This window comes from Rhinolophus ferrumequinum, chromosome 22, assembly GCF_004115265.2.
Source record: "Rhinolophus ferrumequinum isolate MPI-CBG mRhiFer1 chromosome 22, mRhiFer1_v1.p, whole genome shotgun sequence".
Lineage (NCBI taxonomy): Eukaryota > Metazoa > Chordata > Mammalia > Chiroptera > Rhinolophidae > Rhinolophus > Rhinolophus ferrumequinum.
The window spans coordinates 9,286,572-9,305,305 of record NC_046305.1 but is presented as its reverse complement, the minus strand read 5'-3'; the positions used below and the strand labels follow the sequence as shown (position 1 = coordinate 9,305,305).

The following is an 18,734-nucleotide window of genomic DNA, read 5'->3' as shown; positions in this document are numbered from 1 at the left end:
TTTAAAAAATAATTTTAGTAATTTTTAAATAATGCATTTTATATTTAAAAAAATTTTAAACTTTTGAATAATATGTTTTCTGATTATTGAAAAGTTATAATGCATATTATTATTTAAGCAAGGGTGGTTAAGTAATTTAAGGTCTTCTGATAAAAGATTCGCAATTGAAAAAATAAAAATATAAAGATGGGTATAAAAACTTAGATTTACTTTTATCACTCAGAGATATCTGGTAATAAAATTTTGATGTATTTCTTTGTAGGCTTTTTTCCTGTTGAGGTATATTCCAGCCTCCTTTCTTACAGGACAGCCCTATGCCAGCCATCTGTCTTGTAATTTAGATGCAAACATTAGATACAGATTAATTTACTGTTTTTAAAAAATATTATTACAATCTTCCCTTGTTTTTAAAAATTATTCCAAAAAAACATTGTAGAGATACTTTCATTCTCCCCTTCTATTGGAAATATGTATTATTTCTTTTTTTTTTTTTTATAGGTAACACTGCAGTAAATAACCTGTGTATATATTTTTAACCAAATCTCTATTTTTGTTAGGGTAGCTTTCCAAGTCAGAGTATACATATACGTATACATACATATACATATACATACACATATATATACAGAGGGTGCCAAGAAAATGTATACACCTTTTAAGAAAGGAAAATCTATTAAAATTGTAAGACTTAATATATACAGATAACAAAAGATGAATACAAGTCACATTTGACGTCTGCAATTACAACAGGTGCTCAAAGTGGTTACCATCAGCGTGATTTTAATACAATTTTTTCCTTTCTTAAAATATGTTTCCATTTTTTTGGCACCCTGTGTGTGTGTGTGTGTGTGTGTGTGTGTGCGCGTGCACGCACGCTTTATCTTATTCAACCTTCCTAATGACTCCATTAAGCAGGTATTATTTTAATATATTATTTTATAAATGATGAAACCGGCATATGTATATACGTGTGTGTGTGTGTGTGTGTGTGTGTGTGTGTGTGTAAATTGCTAAATATGGTGCTTGGTGCATAGTAGGTACTCGGTAAGTATTTAATTTCATTCTTTTTTTTAACCTTTTAAAGGCTCGATATACACAACCAAATACATTACCCACACAACTTTCAATTTACAACTCCAGCCTATTTCACTGCATCCCCACTGAGTCCAACTGGTTAAAACTTTTTTCATTTAGTTAGTTGTCTTAAGAAAACTATTAATGGACAAAAGATTAAAATGACAGAATCAGCTGTGAGAGAAGGCCTTTGGAAAGTTAATACGGAATTTCATTATAGTACGAACTCCCTGCTATAGTCTTATTAGTACAAAAATATAACAGCTGAGGTCAGGCTGGGTGTAACCCTGACTGACTGAGGCGGCTCTTCCTTCTTCGGTTCAGACTCTTTTGGTCTCACAGTTTTCCTGTGACTTCTAACGACTTCCAAATAGGGTGGTTGCATGGGGTTTGTGGTTAAAAGGGCCATCCCCTTCAGCTCCCCCAGTGGGCTGCTTTGTACCTTCCGTATCCGGAGCCCTGAGCAGCAGTTTTTGTTTTATTTTCAAACTCCACTTAGTGCTGACTCCTGCAGCTCCATCCTCTGCCTGCTTTTAGCCCTATTTTCCTTACCAGTGCTCTTATCTGTCATCTTACTGTGCTTACAAATGTAGAGCTGCTGCATTAGCTGTTTATGTGGGGAAAGGAGATGTGGCAGGGGCCATTTTTTAAAATTCCTTCAGTTTTAAACATTCAGTCAGATTTATATTATTAATAGATGTGTATTTTAAATATTGCCAATTCTTAGAGCACAGATAACGCCTCTTTTTTACAGATTCAATAGTTTAAGTCTCAATTTTTCGGCACCATTTGTTGGGAATATTCACTTTTTAAAAGGCAGAACATAGAATGATAATTTTATTATTTCATTTTTTTTAAGAAGGGCGCAGCTCACAGTGGCCCATGAGGGGATCGAACCGGCAACCTTGGTGCTATCAGGACTATGCTCTAACCAACTGAGCTAACCAGCCACCCTAGAGTGATAATTATAAACCTACACAAGACTCCTTCCATGTTGCCAACTATCTTTGAAAATGCTAGCAATAGAAAACAGGAAGTCCTAAAGCTGTTGGTACTGTTGCAAAGAACAAGGAAAGTAAAACAATTTAAGGTCTTCGTAGCAACAGCTAACATTTATCCAACACATACTATTGGAAGTGCTTTACCGTATTTAATTCTCCCATCTTCTCTAGGAGGTAGACTTTTTTATACCTAAGGGCAGGTGAAGAACTGCCCGGGCACATGGTTAGGAAATGGTAATGCCAGGATTCACACCCAGGCAGTGTTGCTCTCGGCTGCTGGGTTGCCTGTCAACCCAACAATACATGTATCTGAATGTGCATAAAATCTTCACATTCACTGCAGATGAGAATTCGTTCTAGAACAAAAATTGAAGCCCTACCAGTGTTAGAATGGCATTAGTATACGTAACTGGTGTGCTTGGGTGATTATGCTGGCAACCCTTGGTTTAGGAAAAGTACAGACGAAGAGAGGAGATGCCAGAGAAGTTCAGAGGTATAAAAAAAGTATGTGGCACATGCTGTTTGGAAGTGACCCAAACATTTCTCAAAGGCTTGCGTTTTCCACCTGCTGCAAAGAGCAGTCAGTCAGTCCCCTCCCACTTCCCACCCACCCATTGGTCCATCAGAGCAGCTAACTCAGTGTCAAGGACAGAGGGATCCCCAGGGGGCCTGTGGGGTGGCAACTTGGTCCTGGCCCTGGAAGAGGCTGTCACAGTCTTATTTCTACCCAGTGAATGACGAATTTACCTGATCCAAGTCATTCCTCAGGGCAATTTTGCTGGTTACTAGTTCATGGGCAAGGTCATCATTCTCTTGTTCCAACCTCATGCTGGCCTCCTGTAATCTCCGGTTCTCCCTCTGCAGAAAAAGAGCAAAGCCAGAGGCGGGCGTTAGCGCCTGGGCATACTAGCAGCAACAGACGGGACTGGTGAGGAAAAACAAGCAGCAACAACAGAGTGGACTTCTGAAGGTGTAAAAGGAGAAGGCGCAAGTGGCACAGGGAGGCAGGGCTGTCCGGGAAACAACAGTGAGTGAAGCTGGCGGTGCAGAGGCGACACCCTCCCCACTCTCCCCAGTGACACAATTGTCCCTGAAGCCCTCCAGGTAGGACTTCATTATAAAAAGTGTGCCACAGAAAGCAACATTCCCACACATCACCCAAGTCCTGTGAGGTTTCCATATAGACCTACAATGCAGACACAGGCAATTCTTTGTTTGAAGCATGCACAGTAACCCCACCCTGACCTTGGGAAACCACAAGACACAGTAGGGTTGAAATGGGGGAAAACCACTAGACATTTATTTCTTCAAATTGTTTTTCCAATAGCAGGGTTCGAATTATCTGAACATACATAAGAATTATCTGTACCAAGAACCAGGCTACGTGGGTTCATGGCTGCAATCAACTGACATTTTCATTCTTTGGGTAAAAATATGTTTACTTTTCCGAACACCAGTTTCTGTGTTAGTAAGAGCAGTAATCCTTATGATAATGTCTCAAAATGTTTGCTTTTGGTATTTTTAAGTTTCAGATTAAAAGATTCTGGGTAAATACATTACCAAGCTGTTTCTTTCCCTTTGAACTGCCAGTCACAGTGCTAGGAAGTACGGTCTCCCTTTAACCAGCCATATGAACTGTGTACATTCACATCAGAAGAGCAATTTAACATCTCCCATTCCCAAGCATCAGAAGTGTTCTTTCTGCTTCGTTAGCAGTTACAGGAGGTTCAAGAGAGAGCTGGCGGAAAAGATTCTACGTGATGAGACCTTCCTGTTATTCAGATTCACACTCCTAACAGTGTTTTCTGCAAGGGTAGCAAAACTCAAACAAAGCAGGGTTGCACAACCAGAAGACAAATCTATGTCCTGTAAGAGAGAGTCTTATTGCATTGTGTGTGTGTGTGTGTGTGTGTGTGTGTGTGTGTGTGTGTATTTGGTGAATTTTATCTTCTATAGAACAATCTGGGGTTTGTCATATGGAAAGCAGAAAACCTAATTTTTTTTTTTCCATTTGTTTTTCAAAGAAGGACTAACAAACAGATGGTAAGGGCAAAGCTTGGGCTTGCATGGAGGCAGAGGATCCAAAACAGGGCCAGTAGAGAAGCTAAAGGACAAACCTGTACTTTGACTATAACCAGACAACAGGGTTCACTTCCATCTTTTCCTTTGGAGAGAAGGTCGACTTGGATAACTGGGGAATGTTAACACATTAAAAAAAAAAAATACTTACTGGAAAACGTTTAAAAATCCCAAATCACTGAGATACGTGTGAATAAACGCATGACACAGTTCCATGCAGTGTTAAAATATTAGTGAAAAATATCGAATAACAGAAGAAAAGCTTATGATATCCTGTAGAAAAAGAGATAACTGGAAAACCCCATTTTCATAACAACATAAATAACAGGTATTAACTGTGGGTAGTGGATTATTTTTATTGTTTTCTTTGTGATACTAAAAGTGTCCAAGTTTTCCACAATGAATATATAATACATGTATTTAAAAAGTTGTTTTAAAAAATGAAAAGTAATTTAGAATTTCAATTCCACTAGAAACAGTAAAATGTCAAAAAGAGAATTTTTTTTTTTTTTAAGTCCACTATTGTTAGACGCTCATATTCTACAAGAAACCATACCGGATCTTCCTTTGTGACCAAGATACAACATAATCCCTCAAAAGTGCTGCCTCCGGAACCCTCTCCTAAGATATTCCCAGAAAAACAGTGTACATATTTATAGGAGCAAATTGTATTCATCAAATTCTGTCTGTCTCTCTATCTACAGAAGTTCTCTCCTCCCACAGAAGTAGAATAAACATGGAGACTAAAATATTTAAAAAGCCAGGGCATCTAAAGCTGAACCTTCTTTCTTTCTTTTTTTTTTTAATTAAAGTTTATTGGGGTGACAATTGTTAGTAAAGTTACATAGATTTCAAGTATAAAATTCTGGAATACATCATCTATATATCACCTGTGTGTTCACCACCCAGAGTCAGTTCTCTTTCCATCTTTGAGGAAGTCATCCAAATTCTAGCAGGAGCTAGACAGTTAGTCTTTCATCCTGATATATCTATTACCCCTTTTGTGGAAACAACAGATATACTTGTCGAAAAGTCAGATGGAAAAAAAAAGCTTCAGAAACTTTTCTAATAAATGTCCTCTTTGCCAGGAACAGCCAGTAATACCAGCCAAATTTCATCACCACATATTTCACAATGCAGAGAAGAGATTTTTCTCATTTCTTGATAAACCCCGTCCAAGGAGACCATGGTAAGACTACCATAATACCTATTCCTGAGTTAAGTGTCCTATTTCTACTGAAATTGTACTTGCAGGACTCCAAGGAACAAAAAGCTCCCCTATTACTTATATCACATTCATTTGGCACAAGTGAAAGTGTTGTAGTTACCAGTTTTTCAGGTTACAGTGACATATGCTTAGAATCGAGTTAAAATAACCTCCAGGTAAAGTCACACAATGCTCGTGGAAAAGCACTTTGTTCAAAGTATTTTTAAAACACGCCAGGTAGCTACTTCCCTAATGATTAGAGATCAACATCTGATAGGTTTTATTTATATATATATATATATATATATATATATATATGAAAGAGATGTGAGCTCAGCTGAAATTTGGACTGGTAACTTCCCACTACAATGACTGTTCCAACTCGAACCCTTCCTATAGACAGACACACAGCTAAGGGGGTAGGGGGTGGATAGGGGGAGATCTGGGAGAAATTCTAAGTGTCTGAGGGTCCCTAAAAATCTAAATAGCCGGTGGGGTGGGGGGCAGCACACCTAGTGGCTTTTGCTTTAGCAGGAAGCTTAAGTTCAGTGTCTGCAAAGCAAGCAGCAGAGTGGGAAGTAGTAGACTCCTGCTCTGTACTCACACACATGGAGGAAAGCAAGCTATGGGGCCAAAAATGCAGTATCGTCCTCCAAAATATGAACCTGAGGCCGGGAGCTAGCCTCAGGAGTCCTCCAGCGCCACTGAGTGCCATGTGAGCCACTACTACTGAGATGGAAATTTTCTAGGAAGGACTCGATCACACTCACCAAGGGTTAAAGAGAAACTGCATTACTGGGCTATCTTTTCCAGCCGTTCCCAAGGAGCCAAAACGGTTATCAGAACAGACTAATTCAAGAAAGAAGTTTGCCTTTCTATTTGAACGGAGAAGAACATTTCGTTTTGATGGGCTTCGGAAAGGTAGTAACCTTGCTTGGTTCACTTGGAAATGTTAGCAAGGGCTGCCCACCCAAGAGAGAGACGCGAACTCAGCTCCGTTTGCCTCAGTGAGCCCAGACAGAGTCACATGCCGACATCTGCACGAGCAGATGTGCTCAACGCTCAGAGTCTATAAACAAAACAGGCAAATCACTTCCTCTGCCTTTCAGCAAAGACTGCAGGAGACACTGCATCCCTAACCCTTAAAACTCACATTGCACTGTCTGAAACATGCTCCAGTTCACACAATGGACAGCTACTGAACAAAAAGCAGACACCAGCTTTCCTCATTCATTCCCTCGCCTCCTGCACAGGAGATGCACAGCTGGGAAAGTGCAGTAAGTAACTTTTCGGAGGAGGATACTGCATTTTTCAGAGACAGACACTGATATTACAGACACACATAGATAAAAAAAACTTACCTCCTCAAAAGTCATAGACCAACTACCGTTTTCAATCATAGGTACAAAGACAATTGAAAAAAAAAAAAGAAAGAAAAAGATCCAATGAAATTGCACACCTACTAATACATTTAGGAAATGGTAATAACAAGAACAGGCACTCGTTAATGCTATTTTGCTTCTCCTTAGAGTGTCGTATACTCTAAGTTCTCTGTATGAGTGCAAACATTCGATGGAAGAAAGTATACTTGAGGCAGCCAGTGGGCCCATCTCAACTCAGGAAGACTGATACACGAAAACTCCTCCCTCTCCATGAGCGATTTGCAGCTTGCATGACTGCTGAAAATGCTGTGTGTGGACCTATTAGTAACTTCGGTGTGAGCTGGCTATTCTGTGTTATTAGAGCTGGGTGGAAGGAACTTCCGTATATGACAAGGTTGGAACCTTGCGAAATAGTTCATCTTCAGGCAACAAAATGACATGGCTAGGCAGGGTGAAACAGTCCTAGGGATGGTGAATGTCATTTTTTCCAAGATGAAAAAGGAGAAAAATGTGAGCTGGCAATCAAAAGAAAATAAACTAAACCTTAAAGGAAAAAATGATGGGTTAGGAGGTGGATTTATAAACTCTAGCTCAGCATTTTGGGTGTGTTGTCTGCTGCTATAATGAATTCTTGGCATTTGTTTTTGAAGACATTTAAGAGTCAGGAGAAAATGTTTTTTTCTAAAAGATCCAGTGCAATTTTATTAGCAACAACACACTCAGCTCTCACTTACTTTGTTTTGGATACCTCTTTCAAAAGAGTTGATAATCATCATATTCAAATCTCATCCGGTATTTTGACATTCAAAGACAAATGCTTACACATGAAATGTTTAAATGACTACATTGTCTGTAAATGAAAATTTGAGAAAGAAAACCTGGATGTTTAAAATCATTTTATGCTCTTCCTTTACCCAACATATCCAATCTTATTTTCCTGGTAGAAATTAAAAATAATTTTTATGTCAAACTAAAAACAAAAACCTTGTCAGTAATAACTAACTGGCAGTCGGCAAACCAGACTGCATTTCTTTTGGCATTTAAAAAAATAATAATCTTAGATTATACTTTAGCACAGGGGTCAGTAAACTTTTAATGTACTTGGACAGATAATAAATATTTTTGACTTTACAGAACATATGGTCTTTGTTGAGACTACTTAACTCTGTCATTGAAGTGCAAAAGCAAACAATAACTAAACAAATGGGTGTGGCTGTGTTCCAATAAAACTTTATTTACAAAAACAGGCAATGGGCCACATTTGGCCCACAGCACATAGCTTACAAATCCGTGCTCTACTCTAGCATACAAATCAAATTTTAAAAAAACAAATGGGTTACAGATGATGTAGAAATATATGAGTGTGACATAACTTTCTCAGTAACACTACTGTAACAGGAAACAAAACTTATTAAAAATTGAAGAAATTTTTTGGTGAATCATTCTTAAGATCAATAAACATACTTAGAAATTCTTAATACGCATAATGTTTATACCCAAGTGTTAAGTACAACTCAATCGGCAGACAAGCATCAGGGAAAACCAACTGCACCTTCTCAGCTAAGTTGCTCAAGAAGCCTCCGGAGGCCTCAGGCTTGCATTCTCCACCATCCTACAACAAACAGCAAGTTCACTGGGTTATCCAAGCTCAAAAAGCAAGAGAGGTGGCCTTCCAAAGTTTATCATTACGTTACCACAGTTGCCATAGAAAACATCCTCGATTGTTACTATTCATTAAAAGCACATTACTTCATAACATAAATGTTTCCAAAAGCTAACGTAGTCTCTGCAATATGGAAAAATAATAAAGTGTAAGTTTATTTTCATTCATAAAGAAACATTTTCCAAAGATGGATTTCACTCATCTTGACTTCTCTGAATAAGGAAGGAACCAACACAGTAAGAAAAAAAGAAACCTTTTTTTCTACCCCCACGTAAGAAGTTTAGCAAAATTTAAATTCTTCACTACTCAAGTTAAAAACAAAATGTGGTAATTGCTCTAAATTATTTAATTAGATACATGAGGAGGGCAAATAATACAAATTCAATTAAGCTTTACTACCAATATATATTTTTTTCTTTGCCATATACAATTAAATAGCTTAATTTCAAATTACATGCCAGGACAATGGCTCTAGAAAATTAGTATGTGCAAGAAAAACTTTTTATAAATTTAGAGGAATCACTTGTCTTCTGTTTGAATTACATTTTAATTTTAAAAAATGAAATTAAATTTGAACATTAAATTTAAAAAAAAGAAAGAAGTTAAATATTCTAAGTTTAATTATACTGAACATGGATAAAATACTTCAATTAGAGTATTATGTATTTACAATACTAGCTGTGTCTCAAACCCTAGAGAGTATAAGCATTCCTGATTCTTTCTAGGATTTTCCTATCTAGACTAGGTAATGACCTGACCTTCATTATGCTTTGGGAGATTCACTGAGTTTAATTAATTAGCTGTGCTTTTTAAGGCTTAACCCACATTTGTGCAAGCAGTTCTTTAATTAAACAAGAAAAGCAAAGCATCTTCTGGAGGTAGATGAAGGCTGCAGTTCTCTAAAAAGTGCCTTAATTTATTACATTGGAAAATCAACTTTCCCCAAATGGGAACAATTCATCTCCTTAAAATAGAAAATAATGTTTTAATCTCTGAAATTGGTAATTGCTTATTAGGGGTTTGGCTACTAATTTTTAAAATGTATTCAATGTAATTTAAAAAATGTTTTCTCGGGATTTGTCTGAAAATGAAAATATATATACATGATGTATTTCTACAGACAAATCTTAATCCTGCATTTCACTTCTTTTGAAATCAATAAATACATTTACAAACCAAAATATCGGAGGAGATAAATACTACCATATACTTCTGGCCAGCTTAAACTTAAGAAGGACAAGAAGGGTGACTTAGAAAAATATTCTATATTCTTCTTCCAATAAAGTTTCCTTTCTCTGTCTTGAGATCAGCCATGAAGATAAACACAAAAAAATATACCAAAGGCTGTAAGCAGTCATTTTAGAGCTTACTGAGCTTCAAATACAAACTGATGCCAAGATCAGGTAGCAAAGGCCGTGTGTGTGTGTGTGTGTGTGTGTGTGTGTGTGTATATGTGTGTGTGTGTGTTATCTGTATTTATGTCTTTGTGCATATATATATGATATATATACGTATATATAGTTATACGTATATATATACGTATATAGTTAACTATAACGTATATAGTTATATATACACGTATATATATCATACATATGAAAATGAATGTGCCAGCCCTTATGTTGTCCTTTCCCCTATAAATATGGGTACACATAGGATCTATAGTCATTAATTAGCTCCAATTCTGACAGGAAGGTCTCGCCCCTACAAATACGACTTCTGCGCAGGTACCTCTGGTGCGACGTGGGGTTTATGAAAGGAAGACAGTTGGGCCAGATACCAATTCTCCTGGACATTTTGCTTCCATTTCTTTTATAGATATAATTCACATAAAATTCATGAAAACCATCTTTTAAAATGCATTATTCAGTGCTTTCAGTATATTCACAAAGGTGTGCCATTATCACCATTAGCTAATTCCAGAACACTTTCATTGTGTATAGGATTCTAAAATTTAAATTTATTCCAATGCCGTTTCATCTCTCTCTCTGTGGTTGAGATTTAAGTGTTAGATACAGGTGAGCACAGTGATATAACCTGAGCATGCAGATATTTGCAAATGTCATAAAAATACACCCAAAATACATGTGTAGCTAGATATAGAAAGAACGTGACTGCTGAGAGCTACCTCTGCATTGGTGGTCTTTAATCCCACCTCCGGGTCCCCTGCAACAGCCTCTTCTGTGCACGACCATGCTCAAAAGAAATAGCACCAAACTGAAGAATCCCTTAGAATATCTTAGTGTGTGACACCTCTGGGCCTTTGTTTTCTTTTTAATTGACACAACCTTCCTAACTCTCTTGCCATATGGCAAGCTAGAGGTAAACAGGCATTGGAAGCAGTATGGACCCTAATGGTTGAGAAAGGGCTGTGAGTGAACTGGTGCAGTTCTGGCTCAAAGCCTCTTCCCAAGTTATTCTTAAGAATTTACATAACTAGGTTCCCAGTCCAAGATCTATGAGTTATAAAATACTTGTTCCAGGACCTACATCTTATTCTTGACAGGATTAAATTTAGAAGGTGCTAAAAGGTACTTTCTAAGACACTATCCTTATATAATTAAGATAATTATAATTAGCTTCTTAAATTAGAAATTAAATACCTGAAAGAACAAATCTGTTGATAGTTGGAAACTACTCTGTCAATTTTCACCTTGAAATGTAATTATAATTTGAGGACTACGATTTTACCAAGTATATCCAACACCAGTACAAATGTCTAGACATTATGAAAACGGTATAGAGCTATTAGTTAGATGATGTATTGACAAGTTATTACAAGAATACAAAAGAAATAGTTATAAAAGGTACCTGATATGTGCAAATAGAAGAGGCCAAAATACTCAAACTAAAAAGTAAATCTGTTTTCAAAACAAAAACAAGAAGTTTAATTCTAATTTCACCCCTCAATAAAAATTGTAAACATTGACAGTCTTAGGTGTGGTAAGCATTTAAAAAAATAATATGCATTGTACTATTTATTTATACGTATCTGCTTTGACACAAAAAAGGACTTAAGGAACAATTACAAGTTCAGTCCCAGACAGATTTTAAATATACAATTTTAGTCTTTCATTTTCCTCTCTTCTACTTGAAAGCACTGTTCCCAGATTTTACTTATAACCATGGTGGCAATAAGAAAATTAGAATGACACAAGCAGCAGGAGGGCTTCATTTTGGATCCTCAAAACTATTTTCTAATGAATACTTCAAACCTTTCTAAAGCAGCATGCTATATGAGCTATGTTAAGATTAGCTTTATTGAGGGGTGGCGGTTAGCTGCAAACCTTATTCTATGAGCACCTGATGTGGTAATAATTATCTACCAGAACAGTATGTAGGGTTTCATTATCAGTTCTACAACCCGTTCCATAAACAAGGGGAAAAACATACCAATGTTAGATTACTGGATAGCAATAGTTGTTAGAGATACGAGGAAGATCTGCAAGGGCCTGGTGGGGCAGACCCATGAAAGGTGGTGTCACCCTACGTGACACGTGGGTAATTTGAGGCAGTAGGCCCAAGAAGGCTAAAACCACCATTTATGGCACGGCAACCGTGTGCTGGGTACTTAACACACAGCATCCCCACCCTGACAACAATCCCTCACGGCAATGTGTATGCGACATGTTTTGCCGATGAGGAAGAGGTTCAACAGCTAGCCCAAGAGCGGAAGGATGGCATAGGGATGCAAAGCCCCCAACTTGAATATCCAAGTCCTGTGCTTTTTTTGGAAAGCTAAGATTCGAACTCGAGTTTGACTACAAGATCCATATACTCCTTCTACCATGCTGCTCTCTGAAGCCATGCTATTCAATTTAGCAACAGAGACAAGATGCATTGTGGGAGCCTAGCAGCCACGTCCAGCTCCCTGACCCCATAAAGGCAACTCTAGCTACAAAAGTGGAAGTCGTCTCACTGTGGGTGACTTAATTCATAATGCCAACCCAGTATCTGTTTTTGGAAGGACATTTTGGCACTGCTAGTACTCACGGTGAGCATACAATATTCTCTTACCCTAATGTAGTGATGTAGAGAGGGAGGGAACCATGCATCTGCAGGAATCTGAAGAATTAAACATGTTGAAGACAGATAATATTTCAGTTGGAAAATGTTTGAATCAGGGTTTCCCCCGCTCTGCCTCACGGAAACTGTGCTGCTAATCACCACGGAAGAGACCCAGCTTTGTGAATGGCCCAGTTTTTAAAAAATACTATAATTACTTCACGAAGATATTAAACTGACATCATTTCGATTCTGAAACTAAACACTGTAGGGACAAATTTGTGGAAATAAATGTCACGACCAACACCATTACTGTGCTTGATGTACCTTTGTGATTTTTATTTTTCCTTCCAAATCAGTTTGCGTTTTTAACATTTGCTACAGACACCGGTAAGTCTGAAACGTTCTTGTGCCAGCCTCAGGACAGGTCACCTTCTAGCAGTCCCTGCGGATGGGACCATGCACAGCTAAAACAGTACTTAGCCATTTTCCTTTTTTTCTCATTTTTGAAAGTAGTTGATAGCCACTTTCTCTCTTTCTTTTTCCCTCTCTTTCTCTCAGCTTCTTATGAAGATTCCCAGTATAAATGCAACAGGTGGCGTTACCTACAAATATACAAACTGAAAGAAAAGAAATATTATGGTGGGCTACTCGGGAGTCTCCTGAAATGAAAATATACCTGGACAATGAGCATGGTCAAAGAGTATCTAAATCAACTGGGTAGAAACAAAGGGACTTGAAGTTGCCACAGCTGCTGCTTTAGGGTCAAAAAGGCCCTGTGCTCTGCCAGGTGACCCGCATGTCCCCTACCTTGTATCTGTCCATGGGATCTTCCTGCTGCAGCTGGCTCTCGCGCACCGTGTGATATTCCTTCTCATATTTCTTCAGCTTTTTGGTCGGTACCTGCAGGGGTTAGAGGAAGAGCCTGTTAGACAGGAGATCATTTGGCAACACATTTTCTGAGGTGTTTTCCCATTGAGTCTCTGGCATTCAAATGGAACACACCCAACTCAAAGTTAGGGGGCGGAATCTAGATTCTGGGACAGGGGCCTGCAAACTTTTTCTCTAAAAGTCAGAAAGTGTATATTTTAGGCTTTGTGGGTCACAGTCTAGGTCGCAAGTACCCCACTCTGTTGTCGCACAAAAACTGCCCCAGGTGATACAGAAACAAATGAGCATGGCTGAGGTCTAACAAAACTTCCGTTTACAAAAACGGGGTGTAGTGGGTCCATCTCAGTTCTACAATATTGCTGATATGTCACCCTTGTCTTGCTAATGTATTTAACAGTGCTATTACTTCTGGTAACTACCTTTCCTTAAGTAAAATTCACTCACAACTACATACCATGTTGAAAATGAAAATTATTTTATAAAACTAAAAAGCTGAGTGACAAAAAATATTTTTGAAATGGAGTTACCAGGCCGGCCCGGTGGCTCAGGTGGTGGGAGCGCTGTGCTCCTAATGCTGAGATCGCCGGTTCGATTCCCACATGGGCCAGCGAGCTGTGCCTTCTACAGCTAAGATTGTAACAACAGCTCTCCCTGGAGCTGAGCAGCTGGAGGTTGGCATGAGCTGCCATGGGCTGCTATGCTGCCGTGGGCTACCGGCAGCCAGCGTGAGTGGCTGGCAGCCACGGTGAGAGGCCGGCAGCCGGGAGAGCTGCCGTGAGCTGCTGTGAGCAGCTGAGGGATGACCGACTGCCTCAGCCGGGGGCTCATAATACCACATGGGCCAGGGAGCTGTGTCCCACACAACTAGACTGAGAAACAATGGCTTGAACTGGAGTGTGGGGGCAAGGGGAGGCAGAAGAAGTGGAAAGAAAAAAAAAGAAATGGAGTTACCATACCAGAGAGAAAGAAGATTCTAAAGTTTGTCGCTGAAAACTCAAAGGAATAAGGAATCATTGTGCTGTATGAAATGACAGAAAATCATCTAAACAACTGATCTATTTCTAGCTAAAATTATGTCCTGTTTAAAAGATAGTAGTCTCCTCTTTTCTGAGAAAAGAATAGGATCTTATAGAATCTTAGGATTCTAAAAATAAGCAAATAAGCATAGCATCATATAAAGGTCATGGATTTGGCACTGAATAAAACTAAATTCTTATAAACCCCTTGGCAAACAGGTATTTAACCTCTCTTAGCCTGAGTTTCTGTAACTGTAAAATGGCAGGCAAACAAATTTCTATTTCATAATTGTTGTCAGGAAAATTGAACGATATAACATTAAATATCTAAAATAAAGCCTGGTTTATGGAAATTTTAAAATTATTTTTAATATGTATCCATTCAAAATTAATGTACCATCATCTATTTTGTTCCATGTAACAGATAAAGTCTACTTTTAGGCTTTCCTTGGACAATCAAAATTACATAATTCATTTAGACATCAAAATCTTAATGTTTAGGTCCTAAAGTAAGTGACTTGAAATGAAGAAAAAAAGTTTATTTAATTTTTAAAAAGATTACAAATGTGTTATTTTGCTGAATTTTGGGGGACTTGGTGAAGGCAGGGGTGATGTGTTGATGCCTCGTTGTCTGTCATGGTACGTACCAAAGTAACTGGGCCTTGCGAGGCTCTCAAGTTCAAAATATGGTATTTACAAAACGTGTATGTGTGTGACAGAGAGCCAGAGAGAATGGCATGCACCCAGAATGAATATAAAATTTCCTGTACTTTTCTGGGATGAGGATAGTTTAACATTCTGGAAACCAGCCAGGGAGTTTGTTAAATAAAAAGCAAAGACAGCGGGTGTCATTCCCCATCTTATTCTAATTACTTTGTTCTTCCCATCCAGGAACACTCTCAAGTGTGGGCTTATCTGCTTCTCACCACAATTGGGAAGTTTTCCAAACTCAGTCCAAACCTGAAAGGCAGTGTAAACCACTCAAAAACGCTGTGACGACAATCTTCACCTGACTGATGGGGGAATGTCTCCTCAGTCAAACAAGGAGGATGACATTCCCCAGGGTGTAACCCAATTGCAAAACCTCTGTTGGCTGCTGTTGTGAGAAGTGCTAATCTTGTATGACCCCCTCTCAGAGACCTTCACGGTACACTGTGACCAACCAGAGCACAACAGGTGTGACCAACCAGAGCACAACAGGAAAGCACCACCTGCCAACCGTGGGGCCTCAAGACCTTCAGATAAACAATAAGGAAAATCCACGATTATGTGCTAACAAAACAACATTACTTCTCCTGACTGTGACGGGGGCCTCAATTTCTTCTAGTTTTCTTCTCTCTGTATGTATTAATCACGCACTCGGAAAACCCAAAAAAAGACTCTCACGATGAGGCAGCAAATCACTACCACGGAAGTAGCCTGGTACTGAGGGAAAAGGGAAGAAGTCTGTCGGTTTTACGCAGCGACAGGTGGTTCACTTGCATCCTCAGGGTCTGGGGTCAAGGGGAGAAGTGAGAGGTACTGTGAGGAGGGCGCCCACTCCAGCAGCCATTTACCCACAGATCAGAAGTATTTCAGTATTTTGCGACGAATACTGGTACCCATGGGTGCCCAGAAGAACATCAGGCCCATGTGGAGGTATTTTCTACATGGTTCTGAAATGGAATCATTCACCAATGGATGAATTACATAAGGCAAGCTTGTTTCTGGACAATTTCTTCTAAAACCACATTTAAAAAAAAAATTCAAACTATAACCGAGGTTTTTTTTTTTTTTTTTTTTTTTTTTTTTAACATGTGAAAGAGTATCCTTTTAAAAGTCAACCTTGCTACTTATGTTAGGAGGTTCATCTCAAAGTGAAATTTTCAAAAATGCATTAAATACCCTCACTAAGCTAATCCTTTCCCATCTGGCTGAGGTTCTGGGATATTTGGCCTCAGCTTGTTCAGGGAGACAGAACAGGTTCCCAGAACAATATGTTGCTAGGAAACCTTCCAAGCTTATTTATCTTGTGCTGTGGGGTGATATTGAGTGTCCACCTGTGATTGGCAGGAAAAGAAAGGGGAGGAAGGGAGGCGGAGGAAGAGAAGGGAGAGCTGATGGGAAACTCCTGTTATTTATGAAAGAAAATGGACTATGGTTTTTAAAACTATATTTCAGGACAAAATTGATTTTGTTTTAGGAACTGTAAAACTGAGCTTGACATTTTTCTTATTAGAGAAAGGAATAAAAAAGCGTCTCTAGTACATAGTTTAAAAGAACACAAAGTCATCAAAAATTATTAGAATTGAAACAACCTATTATCTCAAGAGTAGTACAGGTACATTTCCCCTTCAGATAAATAAATGTAATGCAAGTGTGCACTTGAAGAGCATCTTAAGTTAGAAACACCAATTCTTTTAAATGTCTACCAAATTTGGGGGTCCTATTCCACCAACCATCCATCCTCTGCCTGTTCAACACCTATTTGGCTAAATTCTGAGAATATCCTCTAAGAATCCACAATTGTTTGTAAGTGTAACTGATAATAATCACTCACCCTTCACAGTGCTATTTATTAAAAACAAACCATTACACAGATAGAAAACAGGATTGCCGACCCTGGCAGACAGCCCCTAATGCATCCGATAAGCAATCATTTGAGTTACTGGCCAAGGCTTGACATTTTGGATTTGACAACTACATTTAGGGAAGGCTGCGTTTAAGACAGAATCAGTAGTTTCCTCTTTTGACTATTTTATGCTATTTGGAGATATTTCACAATGTGCTTGGCTGTGACATTTAAATTTATAACATAACCATTTATACAGAATTAGTACGTTCGAGCTGGAGGGACCTTTGGAGACTGTCTGGTACGATCCTTTCTCCCCGATGAGGAAACTGAGCCTGGATGGAGCCCTGGATGGAGCCTGCTGGTCCCAGCAGAGCAATCTGCGTAGGGGCGGGTCTGCTGCCTCCTGGCCAGTGTTCCTTTCTGGTACTGGGCTGCCAGGGGAAGTGTTTCCCAAACTTAAGTCATTTGAATACAATTTGCACTACTTTTGCCATGTCCAAACACATTTCACTTTAAATCAACTAATTTCTTTTTACATAAATTTATTTCACAAGAAAACAATTTGGAAGCAACAGCTAATATAGACAACTATGGTAGGCAGAAAAATGGCCTCCCAAAGATGTCTGTGAAGTGAGGATCTTGTGAAGTGAGGAAAATTTTCATTATGACCAGTTTATGGAGGAAGCTTCCTTGCTCAGGTAAAAAATACAACATTTCCTCGTGTTAAATTTTAACAATGGGCCAGTCACTTGTAAGAGCTGTTATTTAGCACTTGATGAATCTGCTTCTGTACTTCAGAACAAAAAGATACAGAAACATTTATTGATGGATACACATGCTGGCAAAGTAAATCACTGTTTAAAAAAGGGCAGGTAAGATCTGGTTAATATTTTCCCCATGATCAGAAGAAGCTTGAGTGCCTACAAATTAATAGGACAAAGGTACTAGCCACTATGTACGGCTCTTGATCCCTTCAGACCATTTCTTAGTTTGAATATAAATGATCCTATTCATTTAATACACTAATCATTGCACAGAGGAAAAACAGTAAGTGTAATGCCACATTTCTTGGTGATTTGGGACAGGGTGTGGGTGGTGAGGGCTGAGAGTTTCCAATTCAAAGTCACTTCTGCAAGGACTTGTTAAGATCTGGACAAGAAGTGGGATGGGTGGCAACCAAAATTCTGGTAGTCAGTGTGCAGTAGCCTAAAGGACTTGGGAGAAATAGGTGGGAAAGAATCAAGAGGAGAAGTCATCCAAGAAGAGGGACCATGTCCTACAGGCTTCACTTATGCTCTTCGTAGTGCTCAGCTAAAGAAGCTTCCTTGACTCTTTTTAAACTTCTACAGAGCTCACCTACATATCCAACTGTTAACTTCATATCTTTTGGATGTTTCACGTTTAAGACATGTTAAACTGGGACTCGTGACCTGACCCCAACCCTCAATGTTCTCCTATTGTTCATCTTCCCTCCAGATGCTCAAGCCAGAGAACCAGAAGTCACGTTTGACCTCTCCCCCACCAATGATCGTGAAATCAATCACTAGATTCTACGCCTACAAATACCTTTCTAGTTTGCCTTTTTCTCTTGAACCTCATTGGTGCTGCCCCAGTTCAAGCCCAAATCACCTCGCCACTGCAGTAACCTCCAAACCGGTCTCCCTGTGCTCCAAATCTTTTCTCCATATGGCAGCCACATTTTTTCAGGATGCAAATCTGATGTCATTCCTCCTCCTATAGTTTTCAATTGCTTCCTGTTGCACTTACGATAAAGACAGAAATAGTTGGCATAGCTCTGCTGGTCTTATAGGATCTGGTTTCTGTTTACTTCTCTCCTTCACTCTCTATGCCCGTATTTTGCA

At 38.8% G+C, this 18,734-nt stretch overlaps 1 protein-coding gene across 7 annotated transcripts in view; it reads right to left on the bottom strand.

The window, feature by feature from the left end:
* The window catches only part of RABGAP1L (RAB GTPase activating protein 1 like), a 434,187-nt gene that overhangs the window by 16,595 nt on the left and 398,858 nt on the right, over positions 1-18,734 (bottom strand). For 3 of the 7 annotated variants that reach the window (XM_033093083.1, XM_033093085.1, XM_033093087.1), the window contains 2 exons: positions 13,222-13,314; positions 2,823-2,933 (listed from right to left, as the gene is read on the bottom strand). In XM_033093083.1, coding sequence (XP_032948974.1) covers positions 2,823-2,933; positions 13,222-13,314 — 204 coding nt within the window. Of the gene's footprint in view, positions 1-2,822; positions 2,934-6,722; positions 9,844-12,720; positions 13,032-13,221; positions 13,315-18,734 lie in introns of those variants that run through there. The other 4 variants (XM_033093084.1, XM_033093090.1, XM_033093086.1 and 1 more) reach the window with 3 other exon arrangements.